This window comes from Vulpes lagopus, chromosome 1 (assembly GCF_018345385.1).
Source record: "Vulpes lagopus strain Blue_001 chromosome 1, ASM1834538v1, whole genome shotgun sequence".
Taxonomy (NCBI): Eukaryota; Metazoa; Chordata; class Mammalia; order Carnivora; family Canidae; genus Vulpes; species Vulpes lagopus.
Window position 1 is genome coordinate 67,540,220 of NC_054824.1, and position 24,202 is coordinate 67,564,421.

Below are 24,202 nucleotides of genomic sequence, written 5' to 3' on the forward strand. Positions count from 1 at the left end.
TCATGTACTAGTTGTGTAAGATGGTGAGGGAACTGGGTGGGTGATGGGTACACGGGACTTCCTTGTATTAACCTTGCAGCCTTCTGCGAGCCTGTAATTATCTCCAAATAAAGCAAACAAAGACACCAGAAAACAAAGGGCACCTCCCCCGAGCCCGGCCTAGCCCACCCCGAAACCCCCACTGCACACCGCGCGCTGCCGCCCTCCGCACCGCCTCCCGCTCTCTCCGACTCTCCCAGGTGAGGCGGGGAGGATGGGTGCGGCGGGGCCGCGCACGCGCAGTCCCGAAGCCCCCCCGCCGCGTCGCGGGGCAGTCACGCCTGCGCAGTGCCGGCCCCCGGCCCCCGCGCCAGCCCCTCTCCGCGGCGGGGGACTGGGCTGCCTTGGCCCCTCCGCGCTGCCGTCTTTTCCGGCAGTTGGAGCGCTTCCTGTTGTCCTTACGCGCTCCCGCCCCCGGCCCCAGCCTCGGAGCCCCTTGCGCGTCCCCCGGTCTTGGCTGGTCGGCGCGGGGCTGCCGCTGGGGCTTCGCGTGTCTGCCGGTCGGAGAGGTCGCTGGCCGGGCGGCGTCCGCGGCCGTCCGCCGCCCCCAGCCCTTGTTTCCCGGGGCTCTGGTGAGTCTTCGGCCCACCCCAGGCTTCCCCCTCCTTTAGGGGTTCTCCCTTCCCCGCGGCGCCCTCCTGGCAGCCGTTGTGCGGGCCGGCCCTCGGCGGCTCTCCTCAGCCGCTGACACCCCCCTGCGCCCGGTTTCTCTCCTGTCGGTCCTCGCCACACTTCCCCAGTCTCAGGCTCCCCACCCCTTTCTTTCTTTCTTTCTTTCTTTCTTTCTTTTTGTGCAGTTGGGGCGGGGAGCCAGGCTCTCTTCTCTTTTTCCATGTTGCTAGCTTTGCTCGCTGCTGCAGCTCAGGTCTCCTCTGGGATCTCAGTCATTACCATTTTCCACCTCTTTTCTTTTTTCTTTTTTTCTGGGGTCTGAGAACCTAGGAGCTGTTGTGTGAGGCAGAGATGTGGAACGCCCACGCTGGGGTGTGGCTCCTTTGAGTGTGCCCCCTTCCCCATGGTTAGGCTTAGGGTACAGGGCTTCAGATCATCTTAAAATCACAGGAAAATTGAGTGACGGTTTTTTGTTGTTGTTTTTTAAAGAGATAATGGAAAAGGAGTGTGTGTATCACAGAGTGTGCAGAAACAGCTACTAGCTGATCTACTAAAGATCAGATCTCCCAGTTTGCACTTTGAATCGACTGAAAGACACAAAGAGAAACTTTTTTTTTTTTTTTTTAATGTGCAGAGGGAGGTTGATGTGAGGCACACCTGCTGCTTCCTCTCCCTTTCAGCTCACCTTGGCTCTGAATTAGAATTAGCCAGGCAGTAGATGTGGTTTCCCTACACAGACAACATCAGGGTAACAGGCTCCGCTGGTAAGAGGACCAGAACTTTATCCCCCAGCTTGGCGGAGAAAACCATTTCACCTCCCAATGCCGTCCCTGTCCTACATACATATTCTCAGCTCCCAGGAATGGTGAGGAAAGATGAGTGCTTTCTTGGTAAATCTTTTATAAGGTGCTTACTAAGTACATTGAGCATGAGATGGGAGAAGGATATTAAGCGTAGTGTAAGACAGATGCTTGCTTTCCCTTGGCTTACAGTTCAGGAGGAGAAATTCAGATACATGATTCTTAAGGAATAGTCTTAGCATCCGTGTTCATTTGCCCAAATGAAAGATACGGGATTGTCTGTTACAAAGAAGTAAAGAATTGGTGAGAGAAGGGGTCTTCATTAGAGATGACAGTGCCATTGTAGAGTCAGTCAACCAAGGATAATCATCTAGGTTGAATAAAACAATGGTATTCATTCAGTCTACTTTTATGCTTGCACTACCTACCCCTAACTTCTGAAGATCACATTCTTTTAAACTTTTAACACTTTTAAGGATTTTTTACCTACCTGTTCCCTAATCCTGCAGAGTTGGAGAATGAGACAAATAGGACAGGGGCCTCCGTTGGCTTGTAGGTCAGGGCATGAAGGCTTGAATGATCAAAAAGTGTGAGTGTGATCCCTGTCTTATAAAAAGTACTTGGTTGACCCAGTAAAGCTATAAATTGCTATAGGGCAATAGTAATTGTATCTTTTGATGAAAGGTTATTAGAAAAGGCTATTCCTTTTATGAGTAGAGGAAGGGGAGGAGTAGGAGGTTTTGAAGAAAGGTCAAAGGGAAGGGCAGTGCCACCTTTGCCATTACATTAGAGACTGTATCATTCTACTAGAAAATTTGTTGGTCTGTTATATGAGCATCTTTGAATACACTTATCTGTTGATCTTTTTAAAAGCTTAGAAAGCCATGCCAATGACTTAAATGAGTCAAAACTTTCTTCACCCCAGTATTTATATACAGATCAATGTAAATGTAATTTTGTTCTTTAGTTTTTTTGACAACCAAAAAATCATGAACTTGCTCAACTTATATTTATTAACAACATATTATATGAAAGGCATCGTTTGTCTTAGGTTTAAACACTCTAGTTGCATTTTTATGTTGAAATAATTTCAGTTGTTAGAATGTAACCACATATATGTGTTATATATATATATAAAAAGGTCTCTAGAAGTGTTCAGGCAAGGGAGGAGTACAAAGCACTCCCTTGCTTCAGACTTGTTTTTAAATTTGGTTTAAAATTTCTTCACCAGACTTAGAGTGCATGTGGTTTTCATTGTGGGTGGAGGGGGTACAGGCTGACAAATAAGGAACCACACCCAAGCTTCATAAACCAGAGGTTTTTAAAAAATTCTACTGTTATCCTAAAAATATTTGGGTTTGCTGTTGCTATTAGCAGAAACCGCCCCATAAAAAGTAACAGTAACGAATAACATTGTAAGGTAGAGCTGAGTTCACTTTCTTGAATTTGTGATTACTAATCATTTTGGCACATCATGAATAAAAATGTTTGAAGTAGAGTCTTGATCTTGAATCTCTTTGCTCTGAAAGGATTATTCTTTTACGTGACTTTTGCCTGAATATCTTTTATGTTAAGCCTTTTGTCTTAGTAATAATAAGTGCACACTCCTAAATAGCCTTATTCTAAGAAGCTGCTAAGTATTTTTTTTTTTTAAGATTTTATTTATTTATGAGAGACACAGAGAAAGAGAGAGGCAGAGACACAGGCAGAGAGAGAAGCAGGCTCCCTGCAGGGAACCCAATGTGGGACTCAATGTGGGGATCCCGCATCTCCAAGATCACGCCTGGGGCTGAAGGCGGCGCTAAACCGCTGAGCCACCCGGGCTGCCCGAAGCTGCTAAGTATTAAGGGAAGAACCTTAAGGAAACTTTCCATAAAGTGTACTTTTTTTTTTTTTTAATTAATTTTTATTGGTGTTCAATTTACCAACATACAGAAAAACACCCAGTGCTCATCCCGTCAAGTGTCCACCTCAGTGCCCGTCACCCATTCCCCTCCAACACCCGCCCTCCTCCCCTTCCACCACCCCTAGTTCGTTTCCCCGAGTTAGAAGTTAAAGTGTACTTTTTAAAAAAATTGTTATACTTCTCTCTCTTCTCTTCTCTTCTCTTCTCTTCTCTTCTTCTTCTCTTCTCTTCTCTTCTCTTCTCTTCTTTCCTTTTCTTTCTTTCTTTTCTTTTCTTCCAACTTTGTTTATTCATGAGAGAAAGGCAAAGAAGTAGGCAGAGGGAGATGCAGGCTCCCTGAGAAGAACCTGCTGCGGGACAAGTTCCCGGGACTCTGGGATCACGCCCTGAGCTAAAGCAGGCAGATGCTCAACCGCTGAGCCGCCTAGGCGTCCCAAATGTACTTTTGAAAATGGCCCTTGGTCGCTTCTGATTTTTACTCAGCTTCATATTGGGATGAAAGGACAAACTTAGAGGCAGGTCATATTGGAGGAAGGCATGATAAGGCTAAAATATCTAGCATTATTCTCAACCCTGGAGCAAGTCCAGAGTGGTGAATGGTTTGACCAACTGTGACAGTATGGGCTGGGGAAAATGAGATTTAAATTTAGGGAAAAAATGGGGGATCTCTGGGTGGCTCAGCGGTTTAGAGCCTGCCTTTGACCCAGAGCGTGACCCTGGAATCCTGGGATGAGTCCCACGTCGGGCTCCTCGCATGGAGCCTGCTTCTTCCTCTGCCTGTGTCTCTGCTTCTCTCTCTCTCTGTCTCTTGTGAATAAGTAAATAAAATCTTTAAAATAAATAAATTTAGGGAAAAATGTTCTGTAAGTTGTTTAAACCATGTTGGTATCAGTTTTCTCATATGTAAATTAAGAAGTTAGGGTTTCTTGTTTTTAATATATCTTCCATCGCTAAAATTATGATTCAGGTTTTTTCTTTGTAACATTGTTTTTATCATAGGTTTTAATTTAATTTATAAATCCAAATAGCATGCATTTATCAAATACTATAAGACATGTCAGAGTACATCTATACCTGCAGATAAGCATTTTATTTTATTTTTTCTTAAGATTTTTTTAAAAAAGATTTTATTTATTTATTCATGAGGAACAGGGAGAGAGACAGAGATACAGGCAGAGGGAGAATCAGACTCTATGCAGGGAGCCCGACGTGGGACTCTATCCTGGGTCTCCAGGATCACGCCCTGGGCTGAAGGTGGTGCTAAACCACTGAGCCACCCAGGCTGTCCTTTTTTTAAGATTTTATTTATTCATGAGAGACACAGAGAGAGGCAGAGACATAGGCAGAGGGAGAAGCAGGCTCCCTGTGAGGAATCCGATGTGGGACTCAATCTCAGGACCCTGGGATCATGACCTGGGTAGAAGGTAGATGCTCAACCACTGAGCCACCCAGGTGCCCCTGTAGATGAGCATTGGTTATAGATTTTTTTAACTGTAGAAAGTTTATAAATTTAAAAATTATTGAGGGATCCCTGGGTGGTGCAGCGGTTCGGCGCCTGCCTTTGGCCCAGGGCGCGATCCTGGAGACCCGGGATCGAATCCCACATCAGGCTCTCGGCGCATGGAGCCTGCTTCTCCCTCTGCCTCTCTCTGTGACTATCATAAATAAGTAATAATAAAAAAAATTTTTTTCAAAAATAAAAATAAAAATAAAAATTATTGATAATTTGGGGCACCTGGCTGGCTTAGTCAGTAGGGCATGCAACTCTTGATCTTGGGTTGTAAGTTTGAGCGCCACGTTGGGTGGAAAGATTACTTAAAAATAAAATCTTTAGGGACATCTGAGTGGCTCCAGCGGTTGAGTGTCTGCCTCTGACTCAGGTTGTAATCCCAGGATCTGGTATCGAGTCCCACTCGATAGACTCGAGTCTCCCTCTGCCTGTGTCTCTGCCTCTCTCTCTGTGTCTGTGTCTCTCATGAGTAAATAAATCTTTAAAAAAAAAAAAAGATTTTATTCACTTATTCATGAGAGAGAGAGAGAGAGAGAGAGAGGCACAGGCAGAAGCAGTCTCCATGCAGGGAGCCCGACGGGGGACTCAGTCCTGGGTCGCTAGGATCACACCTGGCTGAAGGCGGCGCTAAACCGCTGAGCCACCTAGCTGCCCTAGTTGGTGGGTTCTTTCTTTTTTTTTTTTTTTTTAAGATTTTATTTATTTATTCATGAGAGAGACACAAAGAGAAAGAGAGGCAGAGACACAGGCAGAGAGAGAAGCAGGCTCCCTGCAGGGAACCCAATGTGGGACTCAATGTGGGGATCCGCATCTCCAAGATCAAGCCTGGGGCTGAAGGCGGCGCTAAACCGCTGAGCCACCCGGGCTGCCCGAAGCTGCTAAGTATTAAGGGAAGAACCTTAAGGAAACTTTCCATAAAGTGTACTTTTTTTTTTTTTAATTAATTTTTATTGGTGTTCAATTTACCAACATACAGAAAAACACCCAGTGCTCATCCCGTCAAGTGTCCACCTCAGTGCCCGTCACCCATTCCCCTCCAACACCCGCCCTCCTCCCCTTCCACCACCCCTAGTTCGTTTCCCCGAGTTAGAAGTTAAAGTGTACTTTTTAAAAAAATTGTTATACTCCTCTCCTCTTCTCTTCTCTTTCTTTCTTTCTTTCTTTCTTTCTTTCTTTCTTTCTTTCTTTCTTTCTTTCTTTCTTTTCTTTCTTTCTCTTTTCTTCCAACTTTGTTTATTCATGAGAGAAAGGCAAAGAAGTAGGCAGAGGGAGATGCAGGCTCCCTGAGAAGAACCTGCTGCGGGACAAGTTCCCGGGACTCTGGGATCACGCCCTGAGCTAAAGCAGGCAGATGCTCAACCGCTGAGCCGCCTAGGCGTCCCAAATGTACTTTTGAAAATGGCCCTTGGTCGCTTCTGATTTTTACTCAGCTTCATATTGGGATGAAAGGACAAACTTAGAGGCAGGTCATATTGGAGGAAGGCATGATAAGGCTAAAATATCTAGCATTATTCTCAACCCTGGAGCAAGTCCAGAGTGGTGAATGGTTTGACCAACTGTGACAGTATGGGCTGGGGAAAATGAGATTTAAATTTAGGGAAAAAATGGGGGATCTCTGGGTGGCTCAGCGGTTTAGAGCCTGCCTTTGACCCAGGCGTGACCCTGGAATCCTGGGATGAGTCCCACGTCGGGCTCCTCGCATGGAGCCTGCTTCTTCCTCTGCCTGTGTCTCTGCTTCTCTCTCTCTCTGTCTCTTGTGAATAAGTAAATAAAATCTTTAAAATAAATAAATTTAGGGAAAAATGTTCTGTAAGTTGTTTAAACCATGTTAGTATCAGTTTTCTCATATGTAAATTAAGAAGTTAGGGTTTCTTGTTTTTAATATATCTTCCATCGCTAAAATTATGATTCAGGTTTTTTCTTTGTAACATTGTTTTTATCATAGGTTTTAATTTAATTTATAAATCCAAATAGCATGCATTTATCAAATACTATAAGACATGTCAGAGTACATCTATACCTGCAGATAAGCATTTTATTTTATTTTTTCTTAAGATTTTTTTAAAAAAGATTTTATTTATTTATTCATGAGGAACAGGGAGAGAGACAGAGATACAGGCAGAGGGAGAATCAGACTCTATGCAGGGAGCCCGACGTGGGACTCTATCCTGGGTCTCCAGGATCACGCCCTGGGCTGAAGGTGGTGCTAAACCACTGAGCCACCCAGGCTGTCCTTTTTTTAAGATTTTATTTATTCATGAGAGACACAGAGAGAGGCAGAGACATAGGCAGAGGGAGAAGCAGGCTCCCTGTGAGGAATCCGATGTGGGACTCAATCTCAGGACCCTGGGATCATGACCTGGGTAGAAGGTAGATGCTCAACCACTGAGCCACCCAGGTGCCCCTGTAGATGAGCATTGGTTATAGATTTTTTTAACTGTAGAAAGTTTATAAATTTAAAAATTATTGAGGGATCCCTGGGTGGTGCAGCGGTTCGGCGCCTGCCTTTGGCCCAGGGCGCGATCCTGGAGACCCGGGATCGAATCCCACATCAGGCTCTCGGCGCATGGAGCCTGCTTCTCCCTCTGCCTCTCTCTGTGACTATCATAAATAAGTAATAATAAAAAAAATTTTTTTCAAAAAAAAAATAAAAATAAAAATTATTGATAATTTGGGGCACCTGGCTGGCTTAGTCAGTAGGGCATGCAACTCTTGATCTTGGGTTGTAAGTTTGAGCGCCACGTTGGGTGGAAAGATTACTTAAAAATAAAATCTTTAGGGACATCTGAGTGGCTCCAGCGGTTGAGTGTCTGCCTCTGACTCAGGTTGTAATCCCAGGATCTGGTATCGAGTCCCACTCGATAGACTCGAGTCTCCCTCTGCCTGTGTCTCTGCCTCTCTCTCTGTGTCTGTGTCTCTCATGAGTAAATAAATCTTTAAAAAAAAAAAAAAGATTTTATTCACTTATTCATGAGAGAGAGAGAGAGAGAGAGAGAGAGAGAGAGGCACAGGCAGAAGCAGTCTCCATGCAGGGAGCCCGACGGGGGACTCAGTCCTGGGTCGCTAGGATCACACCTGGGCTGAAGGCGGCGCTAAACCGCTGAGCCACCTGGGCTGCCCTAGTTGGTGGGTTCTTTCTTTTTTTTTTTTTTAATTTTATTTATTCATGAGAGAGACACAAAGAGAAAGAGAGGCAGAGACACAGGCAGAGGGAGAAGCAGGCTCCATGCAGGGAGCCCGACGTGGGATTCGATCCCAGGTCTCCAGGATCGCGCCCTGGGCCAAAGGCAGGCGCTAAACCGCTGCGCCACCCAGGGATCCCCTAGTTGGTGGGTTCTAATCCAAAACTAATACCTCTTCTTTTTTTGTTTCTAGCAGCCATGGCAATGACAGGCTCAACACCTTGTTCCTCCATGAGTAATCACACAAAGGAAAGAGTGACCATGACCAAAGTGACACTGGAGAATTTTTATAGCAACCTTATCGCTCAACATGAAGAACGAGAAATGAGGTAAAGAACTGTGTTTGAGGAAATTGTGTCATGGTTTTGGCATTCATGTCTAGTATCATAAAACACATTCATAATATTGTTGAAAGGAGATAAGAATAGCAGCAGCCATGCAGTAGCTATCCCATTACAGTGGAGGGACAGGGTCATTGATTTCCAGAACCCTTGCTATTTAACCCATTCATTTTTACTACTAGTCATAGCACAGGGACACCTGGCTGACTCAGTTGGTAGAGCATGTGACTCTTGATCTTGGGGTTGTGAGCTTGAGCTCACATTGGGTGCAGAGATTACTTAAACTCTTAGGAAAAAGAATGCAGAATTCCATAGTATAAAAATATTAATTGGGTCAAATCCTTGGATTTATTGTTAAAACAGTATGATGTAACGGAAAGAGCAGCCCGTACGGAATCAGAGCTGCATTTAGAGTCATGCTTTTACCATTTATTAGCTGTCTGAGTCTGGAATAAGTTTCTTAGTCTTTTTGTGTATCAGTTCCCTATCTGGAAAGTGGAGATAATACTTGCTTTGCAGGATTGCTATGGGGATTATCTATAACATATGTCAGTAACCACCATAGTGCTTCTCACGTAGTAATCACTTAATCACTTGGCACCTGTTGTTATGATCTGGTGTACAGTATTCATGTGGTAACTTGTAATTAAAATTTTATTCCCAGCATTTTATTATGAAAATATTTAAAAGTGAAGAAAAGTTGAAGGAATAATATACTGAATACCCTTATATACATCAAGATTCTACGTTTATCATTCATTTTATTACATATTCATCTATCCATCCCTTTATTCATTCATTAAACCATCTTGATTTTTTGCTATACTTGAAATTATGTTGGAGATGTCAGTATGTTTTACTTCTGAATATGATGTCAGCTTGTATAACAAGTTCAATATTTATATATACGTATATATTTAAGAGAGTGTAAATTTTGCATACAATGAAATGCACAGTCTTCTAGGTATGTTTTTTTCTGTCTTTTTAAGTAATCTGTATACCCACGTTGGGATTCCAACCAAAATGCACAATCTAAGGGTACCATTCAACGAGTTTTGACAAATGGAAATACCTATAGAACTTAGTCCTATCAAGACAGAATGGTACCATCGTCCCGGAAAGTTCTTTTATTCTTGGAGATCTTCCTTCAACCCCAGGCAACCACTGTTGTAATTTTGTTTCTATATTAGATTACTCTTGCTGTTTCCATGCAAATGGAGCATGTAAATGGATTCATATAGTAAGCACTCGTTTGAGTAAGGCATCTTTCACTCATCCTAATGTTTTCAAGGTTCATCCATGTTGCTCTTGTATCAGTAGTTTGTTCCTTTGTATTGGCTGAGTACCATTCTGTTTTCTTACTATACCTCTGTTTTTACATTCTTCTGTTAATAAACATCTGGGCTTTTCTCAGTTTTTGGCTGTTTTTTTTTTTTTTTTTTTTTTAAGATTTATTTATTTGTGATAGACACACACACACAGAGAGAGAGAGGCAGAGACACAGGCAGAGGGAGAAGCAGGCTCCATGCCGGGAGCCCGATGCAGGACTCAATCCCAGAACTCCAGGATCGTGCCCTGGGTCAAAGGCAGGCGCCAAACTGCTGAGCCACCCAGGGATCCCCAGTTTTTGGCTGTTTTGAATAAGTTTCTACTGACATTTGTGTACAGATCTTTTTGTGAACATGTGTTTTCAATTCTTGGGTAAATATTTCAGAGTGGAATTGCTGGATCATAAATATACATAAGTATATATTTAGTTTTATGAAAAACTGCTAGATTTTTTTCTAAAATATTACCAACAATGTGTGAGAGTTCCAGTTGCTTTACATTTTTGCTAACAAAATGTCTGTCAGCCTTTTTTTCCTCTTAAGATTTTATTCATTTATTTATTTGAGAGAGAGTGTGTATGTGCACACACTCCTGAGAGCTGGGGAGAGAAGCAAAGGGAAAGGGAGTGGGAGGGGAAAGAATCTCCAGCAGATCCCTTGCTGAGCTCACAGCCCAATGCAGTGCTTGATCTCATGACCCTGAGATCATGACCTGAGCAAAATCAAGAGAGGCCTAACTGACTGTGCCACCCAGGTGCCCCTCCTGTTTCTTTTCTTTTTTTTAAGACTTATTTGAGAGAGAGGGAGAGAGAGAACGAGTAGGGAGAGGGGCAGAGGGAGAAACAGACTCACTGCAGAGCAGAGAGCCCAATGTGGGACTTGATCCCAGCACCCCGGGATTATGACCTTAGCCGAAGGCAGATGCTTAACCGACTGAGCCACCCAGGTTCCCTCCTGTTTGTTGTCTTTAGATGAGCAGAAGTTTTAAATTTTGATGAATTCTAAGTTGACATTTTTTTCTTTTATAGTTCTTGCATTCTGTGAAACCTAAGAAACCTCTAAGAAACCTTTGCTGCCCCCCAAGTCATAAAGATATTCTGTATCTTCTTTGGAAACTTTTATTTTTTAATTTTATTTTATTTTTAAAGATTTTATTTATTTATTCATGAGAGACACACAGAGAGAGGCAGAGACACAGGCAGAGGGAGAAGCAGGCTCCATGCAGGGAGCCTGACGCGGGACTCGATCCCTGGTCTCCAGGATCACATCCTGGGCTGAAGGCGGCGCTAAACCACTGAACCACCAGGGCTGCCCTTTGGAAACTTTTATAATTTAGTTTTTACATTTAGTTCTATGATCCATCTTGAGTTAATAAGTGTATGAGATGAGAACACTAGATCTAGATGACTCTTGATCAAGAGTCACGTGCTCTACCAACTGAACCAGAAATTGAACCCTAATATGGTTTTCTGTTGTCTTTCATTGATCATTTGTCCTTCTGCCGGTATCATACTGACTTGGTTACTGTAGCATTGTGGTAAGTTTTGAAGTCATGTAGTGTAAATCTTCAACTACATTGTTTTGTTTTCTTTTCCCCCTAAGATTGTTTTGGATATTTTAGGTTCTTTGCATTTTCATATAATTTTATTTTATTGTATTGTATTTTAAGGTTTTATTTATTTATTAATGAGAGACACAGAGACATAGGCAGAGGGAGTTAGGAACAGCCTCCCTGCAGGAGCCCAGTGCGGGACTTGATCCCAAAACTCCGGGATCACGTCCTGAGCTGAAGGCAAACTTTCAACCACTGAGCCACCCAGCCGTTCCTCACATACATTTTAGAATCAGCTTGTCAATTTCTAGAGAAAAGCTTGATGGAATTATAATTATAATTGTATTGAGTCTGTAGATTAGTTTGGGGGAGAATTAATATCAGTATTGAATCTTCTGATGCATAAACATGGTGTATCTCTCTATTCTCTTAGGTCTTTAATTTTTCTCAGCAGTGTTTTGTAGTGTTTACTGTGGGGATCTTACATGTTATTTTGTTCATCTGTTACTAGTATTTTGGAGGTTTTTTTGATGCTGTTAATTGGTTGTTTAAAAAATTTTTTCCAATTATTTGCTGCTAGCATATAGAAATATAATTGAATTTTGTATATTGACTTTATATCCTGCAACTTGCTAATTTACTTATTCTACTAGCTTTTTTGTAGATTCCTTAGGATTTTCTGTGTAAACAATCAGGTCATATTCATTTTTCTTAAAGATTTAATTTATTTATTAGAGATGGGACAGTAGTGGGAGGGAGGGGTAGAGGGAGAGGAAGAAGCAGACTCCCCACAGAGCAGGGAGTCCAATGTGGGAGCTTGATCCCAGGACCCTGAGATCATGATCTGAGCGAAAGGTAGACACTTAACTGGTTGACTGAGCCATCCAGGAGCCCCTGGTTTTGCTTTTCTTAAAGACCAAATTAATTAAAAGATCGTAAGAAGGGAATGTTAAACATTTAAGAGGATTAGAATGTTTTTGGTAATTTTAGTTATCAAATCATTATTTTTCATTAAAAAAAAGTAGTAAATATGTTGAAGGTGTCAGATATCCTTGCTAATCTTTTTCATTTAGTGCCCCTTTTTTTGGTGCCCCCTTTTTGGGAAATGAGTTGATACTTTGTTGTGGGTTTGTTATACCAATTGATAAGACTATTTAGGTTTTATTGCTAGAAATTTTAAAAATTAAAAAAGGAAAACAGCGATTGGCAGGAGTTACTACCACATTTAGAACTACATTTAGAACTGTCAGATGGAAAAAAAAAAAAGAACTGTAAGATGGGGGGTGCACCTGGATGGCTCAGTGGTTCAGCATTTGCCTTTGGCTCAGATCGTGAATCCTGGGTCCTGGGATCGAGTCAGGGAGCCTGCTTCTTCCTCTGCCTGTGTCTCTGCCTCTCTGTCTCTCATGAATAAATGAATAAAATCTTAAAAAAAAAAAAAAAAAGACTGTCAGATGGGGAACTGAGTTTCTCAGTCAGTTGTGTCTGACTTCTGATTTCAACTCAGGTCTTGATCCCAAGGTTGTGAGTTCAAGCCTCAGACTGGACTCCATGCTGGGTGTGGAGCCTACTTGGAAACAACAACAACAAAAACCCTATCAGAAATGGATTTTCAGGCTTTTTGATGTTATGGGTGGAAATGTCATAAAACCTTGAGAAATAAGCAGAGTTTAAGTGATATGAGACACTCATTGACAAAGAAACTTCTATTTATGTATTTGTTTATTTATTTATTTATATATTTTTTGAAATTTTTATTTATTTATGATAGTCACAGAGAGAGAGAGAGAGGCAGAGACATAGGCAGAGGGAGAAGCAGGCTCCATGCCCCGGGAGCCCGACGTGGGATTCGATCCTGGGTCTCCAGGATCGCATCCTGGGCCAAATGCAGGTGCTAAACTGCTGCGCCACCCAGGGATCCCTTATTTATTTATTTATTTATTTATTTATTTATTTATTTATTTATTCATTCATTCATTCATTCATTCATTCATTCATTCATGATAGACATAGAGAGAGAGGCAGAGACACAGAGCGAGGAGGAGGGAGAAGCAGGCTCCATGCCGGGAGCCCGACGTGGGACTCGATCCCGGGACTCCAGGATCGCGCCCTGGGCCAAAGGCAGGCGCTAAACCGCTGAGCCACCCAGGGATCCCAAATTTTTTTAAAGAAACTTTTATTATGAGTATATCACTAATATGTGATGATGAGTGGTTTGAAATAAGTATTGCTAGTAAATTTTGAGATCAGATTGTAACAAATTTTCATTTTGTTCCTCCCTTGGATGCCTTTAAAATCTCTAGTATTTCTGCCACATACATGCACTTTTACATTGTTCCATGTGTAGTAGAGCAGTAGGTTATATTTGAAACAAAGTACCTAACGGCAGGGGAGATGAAACCAAAACCTAGAGGTAGAAGAAAGAATAAAAATCATTTAGGATTGGTTTTCTGTATAAAAATAAAATGTGAGAATATTGGCTGGGATTGTAAACATTACAGCAAGTTCTACTGATGGATTTAAAAACAATTAAACCCCCTGAGTCTTGTGTCTGTTTGATGGTCTCCTGTTAATGCTACTGGTAGGCTATAAGCTGAATCCCCTCAAGAATGCAAGTTTATCTTCTTTATATATATGTGTGTGTGTGTGTGTGTGTGTATATATATATATATATATGTATGTATATAATTTGTATACATACTATTTTTTTTTGTATACATACTATTTTAATCTTTGTTTTGCCTCTGATGGTAAGGTTATCTAAGAATAGCAGTTCTCCTTCTATTCTCTCTCATGTGACCCTAGGTACCCAGTATATATTGATAATTGCCTAGTTTTTCATATAAAAAATATGATTATAGCAGCCTGAAATCAAAACTGAGGAAGCTGGCATTTTTTCTTATTAAATATTCTGTGTTGTTTCTGTTCTTCATAAATACTGTTTTGGTGGATTAATTAAGGCCACAGAAAACCCAATTTAATAGGAAGTAATGGTATGCTTCCCTCACCTTCCGCCCCTAAATCAAATAAGAACTTTTCTATATTTTACCCTTTGAGAACCAGCACTGTCTGCTACTCCTTTTAGATATTCATTCTTACCCAGGTTTTCCTGTGTATTTGGTCTGATCTGATACGGAGTTGCAATATGTGATTATTATTAGTGAGCAACTGTCAGTTTTTTGGGGGTTTTTGGTTTTTTTAAGATTTTGTTTATTTATTTGAGAGGGAAGGAGCAGGGGGAAAGGCAGAGGGAGAGGGAGAAGCAGACTTCCTGCTGAGCAGGGAGCCTGAAGTGGGCCTCCATCCCAGGACTCTGGGATCATGACCTGAGCTGAAGGTGGACACTTAATAGACTGAGCCACCTAGGTGCCTACAAGTGTCAGTTTTATTTAAGTCTAGGGATGAGTAAGTCTTGACCTTTGAATGTTGTTCACTGATTAGATGTATCAGTCAAACCAAAGTAATTTGTTGAATTGTATGTATGTATGTATTTATTTATTTATTTTGAGCACACACCAGGGAGGGGCAGAGAAAGAGGGATAGCAGACTCAGTGCTGAGCATGGAGCTGACCTGGGGCTCGATCTCAGGGCCTTGAGGTCATGGCCTGAGCCAAAACCAAGAGTCATACACTTAACCTACTGTACCACCCCGGCACCCCAATTTGTTGAGATTTTTAAAAAATCTGTGTAATATTTATTTTTAGGTATTTCTTGAGAATATTTTCAATTTTAATCATAGAAATAACAACTAGTGCTTATTTCTATACTATTTTTACTGGATTTTCAAATGTCTCATCAACAGAAATTAGAAATATTGTCTGGTCAACTCTCATAGAATGGACTAGCCCTTTTCTCCTATCCCTGGAACCTCTGAATCAAGATGTGCTGTGAGGTGAACTGAAATTACTCTTAGCAGAGGGAGCTAATTACACATAGTCATGAATGTGTCTGCACATCATTACATACTCTGATATTCTTTTTCTTTTTTTTTTTTTTTTAAATTTAATTTTTATTTATTTATTTATTTATGATAGTCACACAGAGAGAGAGAGAGGCAGAGACACAGGGCAGAGGGAGAAGCAGGCTCCATGCACTGGGAGCCTGACGTGGGTGGGACTCGATCCCGGGTCTCCAGGATCGCGCCCTGAGCCAAAGGCAGGCGCCAAACCGCTGCGCCACCCAGGGATCCCTCTGATATTCTTTTTCTTACCATTTGGAAACATAAATTTTATAAAGTTGGTGTGTACAAAGCACTATTAGTGGAAAAGAAGGATTCAGATATGGGCCATCCCTTCAAAAGAACTTACTGTCTCATGAGAGGTGGGCTCACATGCAAGTAAATGGAGTTCATGGAAAGCCATGATGGAGTTAGGTTGAGTGTGGCCTGTAAGTGTGAAAGCGGCCAATCTCTTTCCCGGGGCTCTGCTCTGGAACATTGGAGTTGAGTGCAAGAGTGACTTCACCAAAGCTTGGAGTGTTAGCTAAACTGGCTCTTCAATCAGAGACATACCAGTGGAGGGGCCTGCTTTTCTTTTTTGTTATGAACACTTTTAAAGACACACATAGAAAGATTAATACAATGAACCCCTGTATATTCAGCCCTCAGATTCAGTAATTATCAAGATTTTGCTAAATTTGTTTCATCTGTTCCATTTTATTTTTTCTTGCTGTGTGTTTTATTTATTTATTTTATTATTTTTAATTTTATTATTTTTATTTTATTTTTATTTATTTTTTTTTAATTTTTTATTTATGATAGTCACAGAGAGAGAGAGAGAGAGAGGCAGAGACACAGAGGGAGAAGCAGGCTCCATGCTCCGGGAGCCTGACGTGGGATTCGATCCCGGGTCTCCAGGATCGCGCCCTGGGCCAAAGGCAGGCGCCAAACCGCTGTGCCACCCAGGGATCCCTTGCTGTGTGTTTTAAAGCAAATTTCAAACATTTATGATTTCTTTTTTAAAAATTATTTATCTATCTATCTATTCATTTATTTATTTATGAGGGACACAGAGAGAGAGAGAGAGAGAGAGAGAGGGAGAGAGGGAGGGGCAGAGATACAGGCAGAGGAAGAAGCAGGCTCCACGCAGGGAGCCCGACGCTGGACTCGATCCCAGTCTCCAGGATCACACCCCAGGCCAAAGGCAGCGCCAAACTGCTGAGCCACCGGGGCTGCCCAGGCATTTATGATTTCAATCCTATGTATTTCAGTGTACATCTCTAAAAATAGGCCATTTACTTGTGTCATTGTAATGCCACCATGAATCTAACAAAGTTAACAGTAATTTCTTCATGTCATCTCATAGAGGATGTCACTAGTAAGCCTCATTTTAGGTTATGCTTGCCATTTTGGGGTTCTTTAAGGACTTCATTGGCTTGGGCCCAATAAATTATTACCATGGAGAATTCTGCATGATAGGCTTTTTCTGGATACTTTTTCTAATGAAAGAATCTGATTGTGTTCAAGGAGTTGATTCTAATAACTTTACCCTCAGGTAGGTATTCTACAGAAACCCATTTAATTACTCTTGCAAGTATACTCAAGCTACGGAAAACTTCTTAGTTTGAATTAAGATTTAAATATAGTCAGAAGCAACTGTCTCTGGGTCATACTTTGTATGATAGCATATTGGTCTTCCCACTCTGGTATGGTCATTCAAAAAAAAATATAGTCAGAAAGTATGATGGTGTTTGATATTCAAGGCACAAAAAGAGCTGACCATGGTGGAGTTATAGTTCTTGCCATGATGTTTTCTTTCTTTCTTTCTTTCTTTCTTTCTTTCTTTCTTTCTTTCTTTCTTTCTTCCTTCCTTCCTTTCCTTCTTTCTTTCTTTCTTTCTTTCTTTCTTTCTTTCTTTCTTTCTTTCTTTCTTTCTTTCTTTCTTTCCTTCCTTCCTTCCTTCCTTCCTTTCATTTGACAGAGCATAAGCAGAGGGAGTGACAGAGAGAGAGGGAGAAGGAGGCTCCTTACTGGGCAGGGAGCTCGATGCAGGGCTCAATCTCAGGACTCTGGGATCATGACCTGAGCCGAAGGCAGACACTTAACTGACTGAGCCTCCCAGGTGCCCCTCTTTGATTATTTTTACTTCAACTAATTAACTTATACTCCTGAAAGTACCAGCAGTATAGCCTTATCCTTTTAACACACATGCAAACAAAGATGTGTATCATAAAATACTGTGGGAACTCAGAGAAGTGAAGTAGGCAGACTGGGAACCATGTAGGGTTTTTTTGTTTTTTTGTTTTTTAAAGATTTTATTTATTTATTCATGAGAGACACAGAGAGAGACAGAGAAAGAGACAGAGACATAGGCAGAGGGAGAAGCAGGCTCCATGCAGGAAGCCTGATGTGGGACTTGATCCCAGGACTCTGGGATCATGCCCTGAGCCAAAAGTAGATGCTCAACTGCTGAGCTACTCAAGTATCTCCATGTGGGTGCTTTTTAAAAAAGATTTTTCATCAGGGTTAGAGTAGATCTTTTCACTTCCTGAGAGCTTGGACACAGATTGTTATATGTCAGCTGATCCTGTGGATTTTTTAAAAAATATTTTATTTATTTATTCATGAGAGAGACAGAGACATAGGCAGAGGGAGAAGCAGGCTCCAAGCAGGGAGCCCAATGTGGGACTCGATCCCGGGACTCCAGGATCACGCCCTGGGCAGAAGGCAGGTGTTAAATTGCTGAGCCACCCAGGGATCCCCATGATCCTGTGGATTTGTTTTTTTTTTTTTTTTTTTTTAATTTTTTATTATTTTTTTATTTATTTATGATAGTCACAGAGAGAGAGAGAGAGAGAGAGAGAGAGAGGCAGAGACACAGGCAGAGGGAGAAGCAGGCTCCATACACCGGGAGCCCGACGTGGGATTCGATCCCGGGTCTCCAGGATCACGCCCTGGGCCAAAGGCAGGCGCCAAACTGCTGCGCCACCCAGGGATCCCAATCCTGTGGATTTGTAATATGATTTCTAACACAATACAAATTTTAATTACTATTATTGCAATAATTATTTATTGACCAAAATTAATCCCATTACCTTCCCATGGTCCTTTCTCTGTGTTTCCTGTCTTGGTTGGTGGCATCATTATCCCCGCCCCCCCATGAGTCTAAGATTTTTCCTTTGACTCCTACTACCAGTTGGTCATCTTTGTAGTAACCCCCTTTACTTCATTCTGGGTTTCCAGCTCTTGGTCCAGATCTTGACTCTGAAGAATCATTAGGAGAGCTTTCAATTTGCCTTAGTCTTTGTTTGTTGCTTTCCCAGCCAATCCATCAGCTCCTTACTGCTGGCTGTCATTTTAAAACAGAAATCTCATCACATCACTCCTTTACACACCAACCCCTGGCTCGGTCTGTAGCTCTTAGTTGTCTACAGACCGAGCCAGCCCTCTTAGTGTGACATTTGAAGTGCTGTGTGCCTCTGCCACATTAGACTACATGCTGTTGCTTCATGTATTTCCTACTTTCTTTTTTTTTTTTTTTAAGATTTATTTATGTATTTGAGAGAGTGACAATGTGCATGCCCACAGATTGCGGAGAGGGAGAGGGAGAGCAAGTCTTAAGCAGACTCTGTGCCTAGCTGGAGCCTGACTCGGCCTGATCCAATGACCTTGAGGTCACGACCCCAGCTGAAAACCAAGAGTCGGGCGCTCAACTGGCTGCGGCAACCCAGCACCCTATATTCCCTACTTACATTCTTCCCTGCTCTGTCCACATTGCCTGTTATCTGGAATGCTGATAAGGGATAGAGATCCCAGCCAATGTGCTTTCGTTTATTATGCTAAATAAATACAGGTGGAATCAGTTATAAGGAAGTTTTTCTTGTGTCTTTGAGTTTTATCAAGTCAGTATGAGACTATAGATAAAAAATATTCATGGATGGGGATTCCTGGGTGGCTCAGCAGTTTAGCACCTGCCTTTGGCCCAGGGCGTGATCCTGGAGACCTGGGATTGAGTCCCATGCTGGGCTCCCTGCATGGAGCCTGCTTCTCCCTCTGCTTGTGTCTCTGCCTCCCTCTCTCTCTCTCTCTCTCTCTGTCTCTCATGAATAAATAAATAAAATCTTTAAAAAAAACTATTCGTGGGGCAGCCCCTGTGGCTCAGCGGTTTAGCACCTGTCTTCCTTCATTTATTTGTTTGACAGAGCCTGCAGCCCAGGGCGTGATCCTGGAGACCCTGGATCGAGTCCCGCTTCGGGCTCCCTGCATGGAGCCTGCTTCTCCCTCTGCCTGTGTCTCTGCCTCTCATTCTCTCTCTGTTTCTATGAATAAATAAATAAAATCTTAAAAAAAAATATTCGTGATGCAGTTTTTAAAGTTTAATACTCTAGGGATTTAGAGCCTTACATTTTAACAGTGGTGCCAGTTGCCTGTTTTGATCATTCCCGAATCTCCCCCCGCCCTTGAATCTCTAAATTCTGCCTTTACTATTGTTTATCACTCTTTGCTTGTGTATGGGGGGGGCGGGGAGGAAGATGTAAAAATAAAGGAAGTAGATTTTAGTCAGGGACAGAGAGACATCCTGATAGAAGAGGTTATCAAACACCAGCTGTTTGTGGTTTGCTAAGGAGGAAATACTTTTAAAAAAGAGAGAGAACTTTTCATTTTGAAATAGGATTCTTTGTTGCATTAATGTCTTATATAGTCTTTTTCAAAATGTAGAACAAAGGGTGGGGATCTTTTTAGTTGTCTAAGTAACTATAATTTTTTTTTTTTAAAGATTGATTTATTTTTGAGAGAGAGGGTGTGTATGCATGAGTAGAGAGGGCAGGGGGGAGTTGGGGGTGGTGGGGGAAGAGGGGCGGGGGAGAGGGAGAATCTTTATAAACAGATTCCTTGCTGAGGGTGGAGCCTGATGTGGGGCTCTGTCTCACAACTCTGAGATCATGACCTGAGCTGAAACCAAGAGTTGGTAACCCAACAGACTTCACCACCCAGGCAGCCCTGTAATTGTTTTAATGAGGCATTTTGAGATTTACCTGTTTATATCATTTTAAAGATACTATGTTTATATAGACTTTTCAGAAAAGTATTCAGTTGTTATTTCAAATATCTTTATTTATTTTTAGACAAAAGAAGTTAGAAAAAGTGATGGAAGAAGAAGGCCTAAAAGATGAAGAGGTAATTCATATTGGTAAATTTTTCCTTGAACCCAGCATGGCAGATCTTGCCCAGCAAGTTGTTAGCCTTGGTGCATAGGGAAAGGGTCTTGGCTTAGTAACAGAGGAACTTATGAGAGCTGGTGTACTTCTGGATTTAGGTATTTATGCAAAGGGAGAAATTAATTACTAAGTACCAGGGAGAAGAATATTTATCTAGGCACAATTATAGTAAATTAACTAGATTTAGAATTCTAGGAAAGAGATGAGATCACATTAAAATTTAAAAAAACAAATTATAACATATTTACAGAAATCATGGGAAAGTCTTTAAGAAGTGGTGCCAATTTCTGAAATCATTATCAAGGCAAAATATCAAATCAGCTCTTCCCCCAATGCCTACAGATGCGGTAGGAAAAAAATACAGTTAAGAAACTATGCAAAGAACTGAAATGAGAGTGGAAATGCTTTCAAAAATAGGAATGAATCATAGAATCCAGGAAAACCCAAAAAACCCCAACAAACCCAGAAGGAAATTTAAAAAGCTCATACCCTTTTATTTTATATGCAGAAATTAAAGGAAAACATTGATTGTTTATTCTTCCTTCATTAGAAAAGTTCAAATAGTTGATTGCCAAAGTTGGTAGAGTCCTCAGAGGAGGCAGGCACCCATCTGTTCTCTATGGTTTGGTTATTGTGTCCAAATGCTGGGGAGGGGAGATTTGACCTCTTAAGGGTTCTTCTGTGAGGCTTTCACGTGTGAGAAGGTTGTGCTTAGTCTGTGTGGCCCTGCTTTCCAATCACAAATAAGACTGTTAAGGAGTTGCAGTGTTTCAGTTCCTCCCCTTCCCACCTCTCTTTCCCTTTATTTAAACATTAGAAGCGACTGAGGAGATCTGCGCATGCTCGGAAGGAAACAGAGTTTCTTCGTTTGAAGAGAACAAGACTTGGATTGGAAGATTTTGAGTCCTTAAAAGTGATAGGCAGAGGAGCATTTGGTGAGGTAAAAAAACCACAGCTACTTATCAGATATAAAAACACCACAGAACTTTGAAGCTGCTGACATACTCATGATTGTTAATAGAACTGAAATATGGGGTAGATAGGTCAGGCATGCCAGCCCCACATTGTAACTGCTCTGTCTGTCCTTTCTTTCTTTCCCCCTCCCCTGTCCCAGATCTCTGATTATTCTTCTGTTTTGCCAGAGATGATGATGTTCTAAGTATTGATCTAGAGGGAGAGTTGAAAGGTAGAAGGAAATCAATATTTATTATTTACTGAGTGCTTCTCTCCTACAAGAACTCATTTTATGGATTATGAAATTAAGACTCAGGGGGGATATATAATGTTCTGTTGTCACATGGCCATTGAGCAGCAGCCCCAGAAGTTGGGCCCAGGAATTCCTGAATTTTTTCTTAAAGTTTTTTTTTTTTTTTTTTTTTTTAAGATTTTATTTATTTATTCATGTGAGACACACAGAGAGAGAGGCAGAGACACAGGCAGAGGCTCCCCACGGGGAGCCCGATATGGGACTTGATTCCAGGACCCTGGGATCACAGCCTGAGCCAGAGGCAGATACTCAACCACTGAGCCACTCAGGCATCCCTTTCTTAAAGTTTTTAATCACCCAGTGCTCATGATGACAAAGTGCTCTCCTTCATCCCCATCACCTATTTCACCCATCCTCCTGCTCACCCCCCCCATGGTAACCATCAGTTTATTCTCTATAGTTGAGAGTCTGTTTCTTGGTTTGTCTTTCTCTTTTTCCTCCTTGACCCATTTGTTTTGTATCTTAAAGGAGTTCCTGATCTTACATAAGCTCTTGCTTTTCCTAGCATCACACTGCCTCTCTAAGAGCAAACTAATAGCATATCTGTACCCTTCATTTCTTCCCCCAGATTGCTATTGCTCTGAAAATAGTTCCAGGAGACAGAATTTATAGAAATAGGTTATGCAGATAGTGGTAGAGAGCTGAAAGCATCTGCAGCTTTGTCCTACCTGGTCTCGTAGATGCATCCTGCTAGGTCATAAGGGCAGTCTGGTGGGGAGGGTTTGAATGAGCCCATGTGAGGTCATCATCGTTAATGGTAAACACCCAAAGTGGACTACTTACTGATGCAATAGTTTCATTAACTTTGTATAAAAGGAGTAGCATATTATTAAAAACCCATACCTAGGGGGAAATGTGAGTACCTACTGAGAAGCACAAGTCAAAAAATTAAATTGATCCCTCAGTGTTCAGAATCCCTGTTGGCTCCTGGGAAGAGGGAAAGGTACAGTATTCCCTCTGAAAGGACTGCTTAGTGAGGAAGGGACCTCAGACTCAGGAAAAACAGGAAGAAAGGTACAGGGAGAAGAAAGCATACATATCTTATGGGGGTAGGGGGAGGATGTGTGGGGACTTGCCAAGAGATTTATCTTTGGGTTGATAGACCATTAGTTTTCTTTTCATCATAAAATTATCTGTTCTTTCTAAAAACATTGGAAGATAAAGAGAAAGGAAAACTGCATAAAACTCCATTTCCCTAATTATACCTTTTAGGTTTTTTCCTTCTTGACGTTTTTCCTACCCATAAGCTTTTGCTGTTGTTTTAAACATTGTTGTAATCGATTCCTTAGGTTTTCTGAGCTGACTGGATGGATATGTGGCATGGGTATAATGAATCCTTAAATTTGAAAGTGAGGGTTTTAAATTAGGTGGATTTATTCAACGAAGGAGTGAAACCTGTTCAGATGTGGAGATGTTTGAGAATGTTTTCAGGGCTGACTTCATGATATATAATAAATATATCCATTCTGGAACATTAAAAAAGCGCTTTTTTTCTGCTTTGTTATTGCTGGTTGCTTGTATTAATAGTGTAATACTTTTTTGGTTTAAATTATTTCTTAAAACACATGAAAGCATTAGCATGGCATTGTGAACTTTTGACTTGACATTTCTTTTATAACTTTTAGGTGCGGCTTGTTCAGAAGAAAGATACAGGGCATGTGTATGCAATGAAAATACTCCGTAAAGCAGATATGCTTGAAAAAGAGCAGGTAAACCACAATTGTAGGAGTGATTTTAGTCAGCTGATAAATTTTGTGTCATGTAAAACTGTTCTTTTTGTTTATTTGAAATGTATTTTATTACAGTTTTCTTTAGCACTGATTCATGTATGAATGTACATATAATTACTTTTCTTTCCCCAACGAAGAAGCAGTTACATATATTGTAAAAGTACAACTAATACCTTATGTTGTATGGTCTTTTAAACGTTGAAAATCTATTAGAAGCATCTGCTGTTCGTGTCTCCCATTTGATCACAAGCTGTGGTTGTCATGAGGAGCCTGTTTTTGAGGTCACCCTTGCTGTGGTACCGTGTTCCTACTGAATGCTGAGAGAAATTGTATATATATATACCTTGGAACTGAGACTTCGGAATTAGCAATCTAAAACGTGTCTTAATACGCTTCATTCTGTACACTCGAACCAAAGTTGGGTCTTCTGACCCGCTCATTATTACCCAAGAGAGGAGACCAGTCTTCATTCTGAGTGAATTTGAAAAAACCTAATGCAAACGGCAGAGCAGTGCAAATTCTCCTTTAAGGAGTAAGAACGCTTTCTAAAACCTAAACCTACTTTGCATATAGTTTTAAAAGATGCAGAAATACTTTATGCAAAATAAAATGTTAAATATTGGACAGTATGTTAAAAACAAAAATGCAGCCTTTCTGTAAATCTAATATCATTCAGCAGTTTGCTTAAGAATAGATTGTAGTGGGTGATGCCTGCATAGGTCCTGTAAAGGATCAGATGCCCTAGGAGAGAACAGAGAGACTGTGGCAAGGAGAGCTCT

General features: G+C 41.4%; 1 protein-coding gene across 3 annotated transcripts in view; it reads left to right on the plus strand.

The window, feature by feature from the left end:
• Positions 1–323: 323 nt before the first annotated feature.
• The window catches only part of STK38 (serine/threonine kinase 38), a 44,126-nt gene continuing 20,247 nt past the window's right edge, over positions 324–24,202 (plus strand). For 2 of the 3 annotated variants that reach the window (XM_041744946.1, XM_041744962.1), the window contains exons 1-5: positions 324–611; positions 8,246–8,378; positions 20,334–20,385; positions 21,244–21,366; positions 23,319–23,402. In XM_041744946.1, coding sequence (XP_041600880.1) covers positions 8,248–8,378; positions 20,334–20,385; positions 21,244–21,366; positions 23,319–23,402 — 390 coding nt within the window. In that variant the 5' untranslated portion in view covers positions 324–611; positions 8,246–8,247. Of the gene's footprint in view, positions 612–8,242; positions 8,379–20,333; positions 20,386–21,243; positions 21,367–23,318; positions 23,403–24,202 lie in introns of all 3 variants that reach the window. The other variant, XM_041744952.1, reaches the window with a different exon arrangement.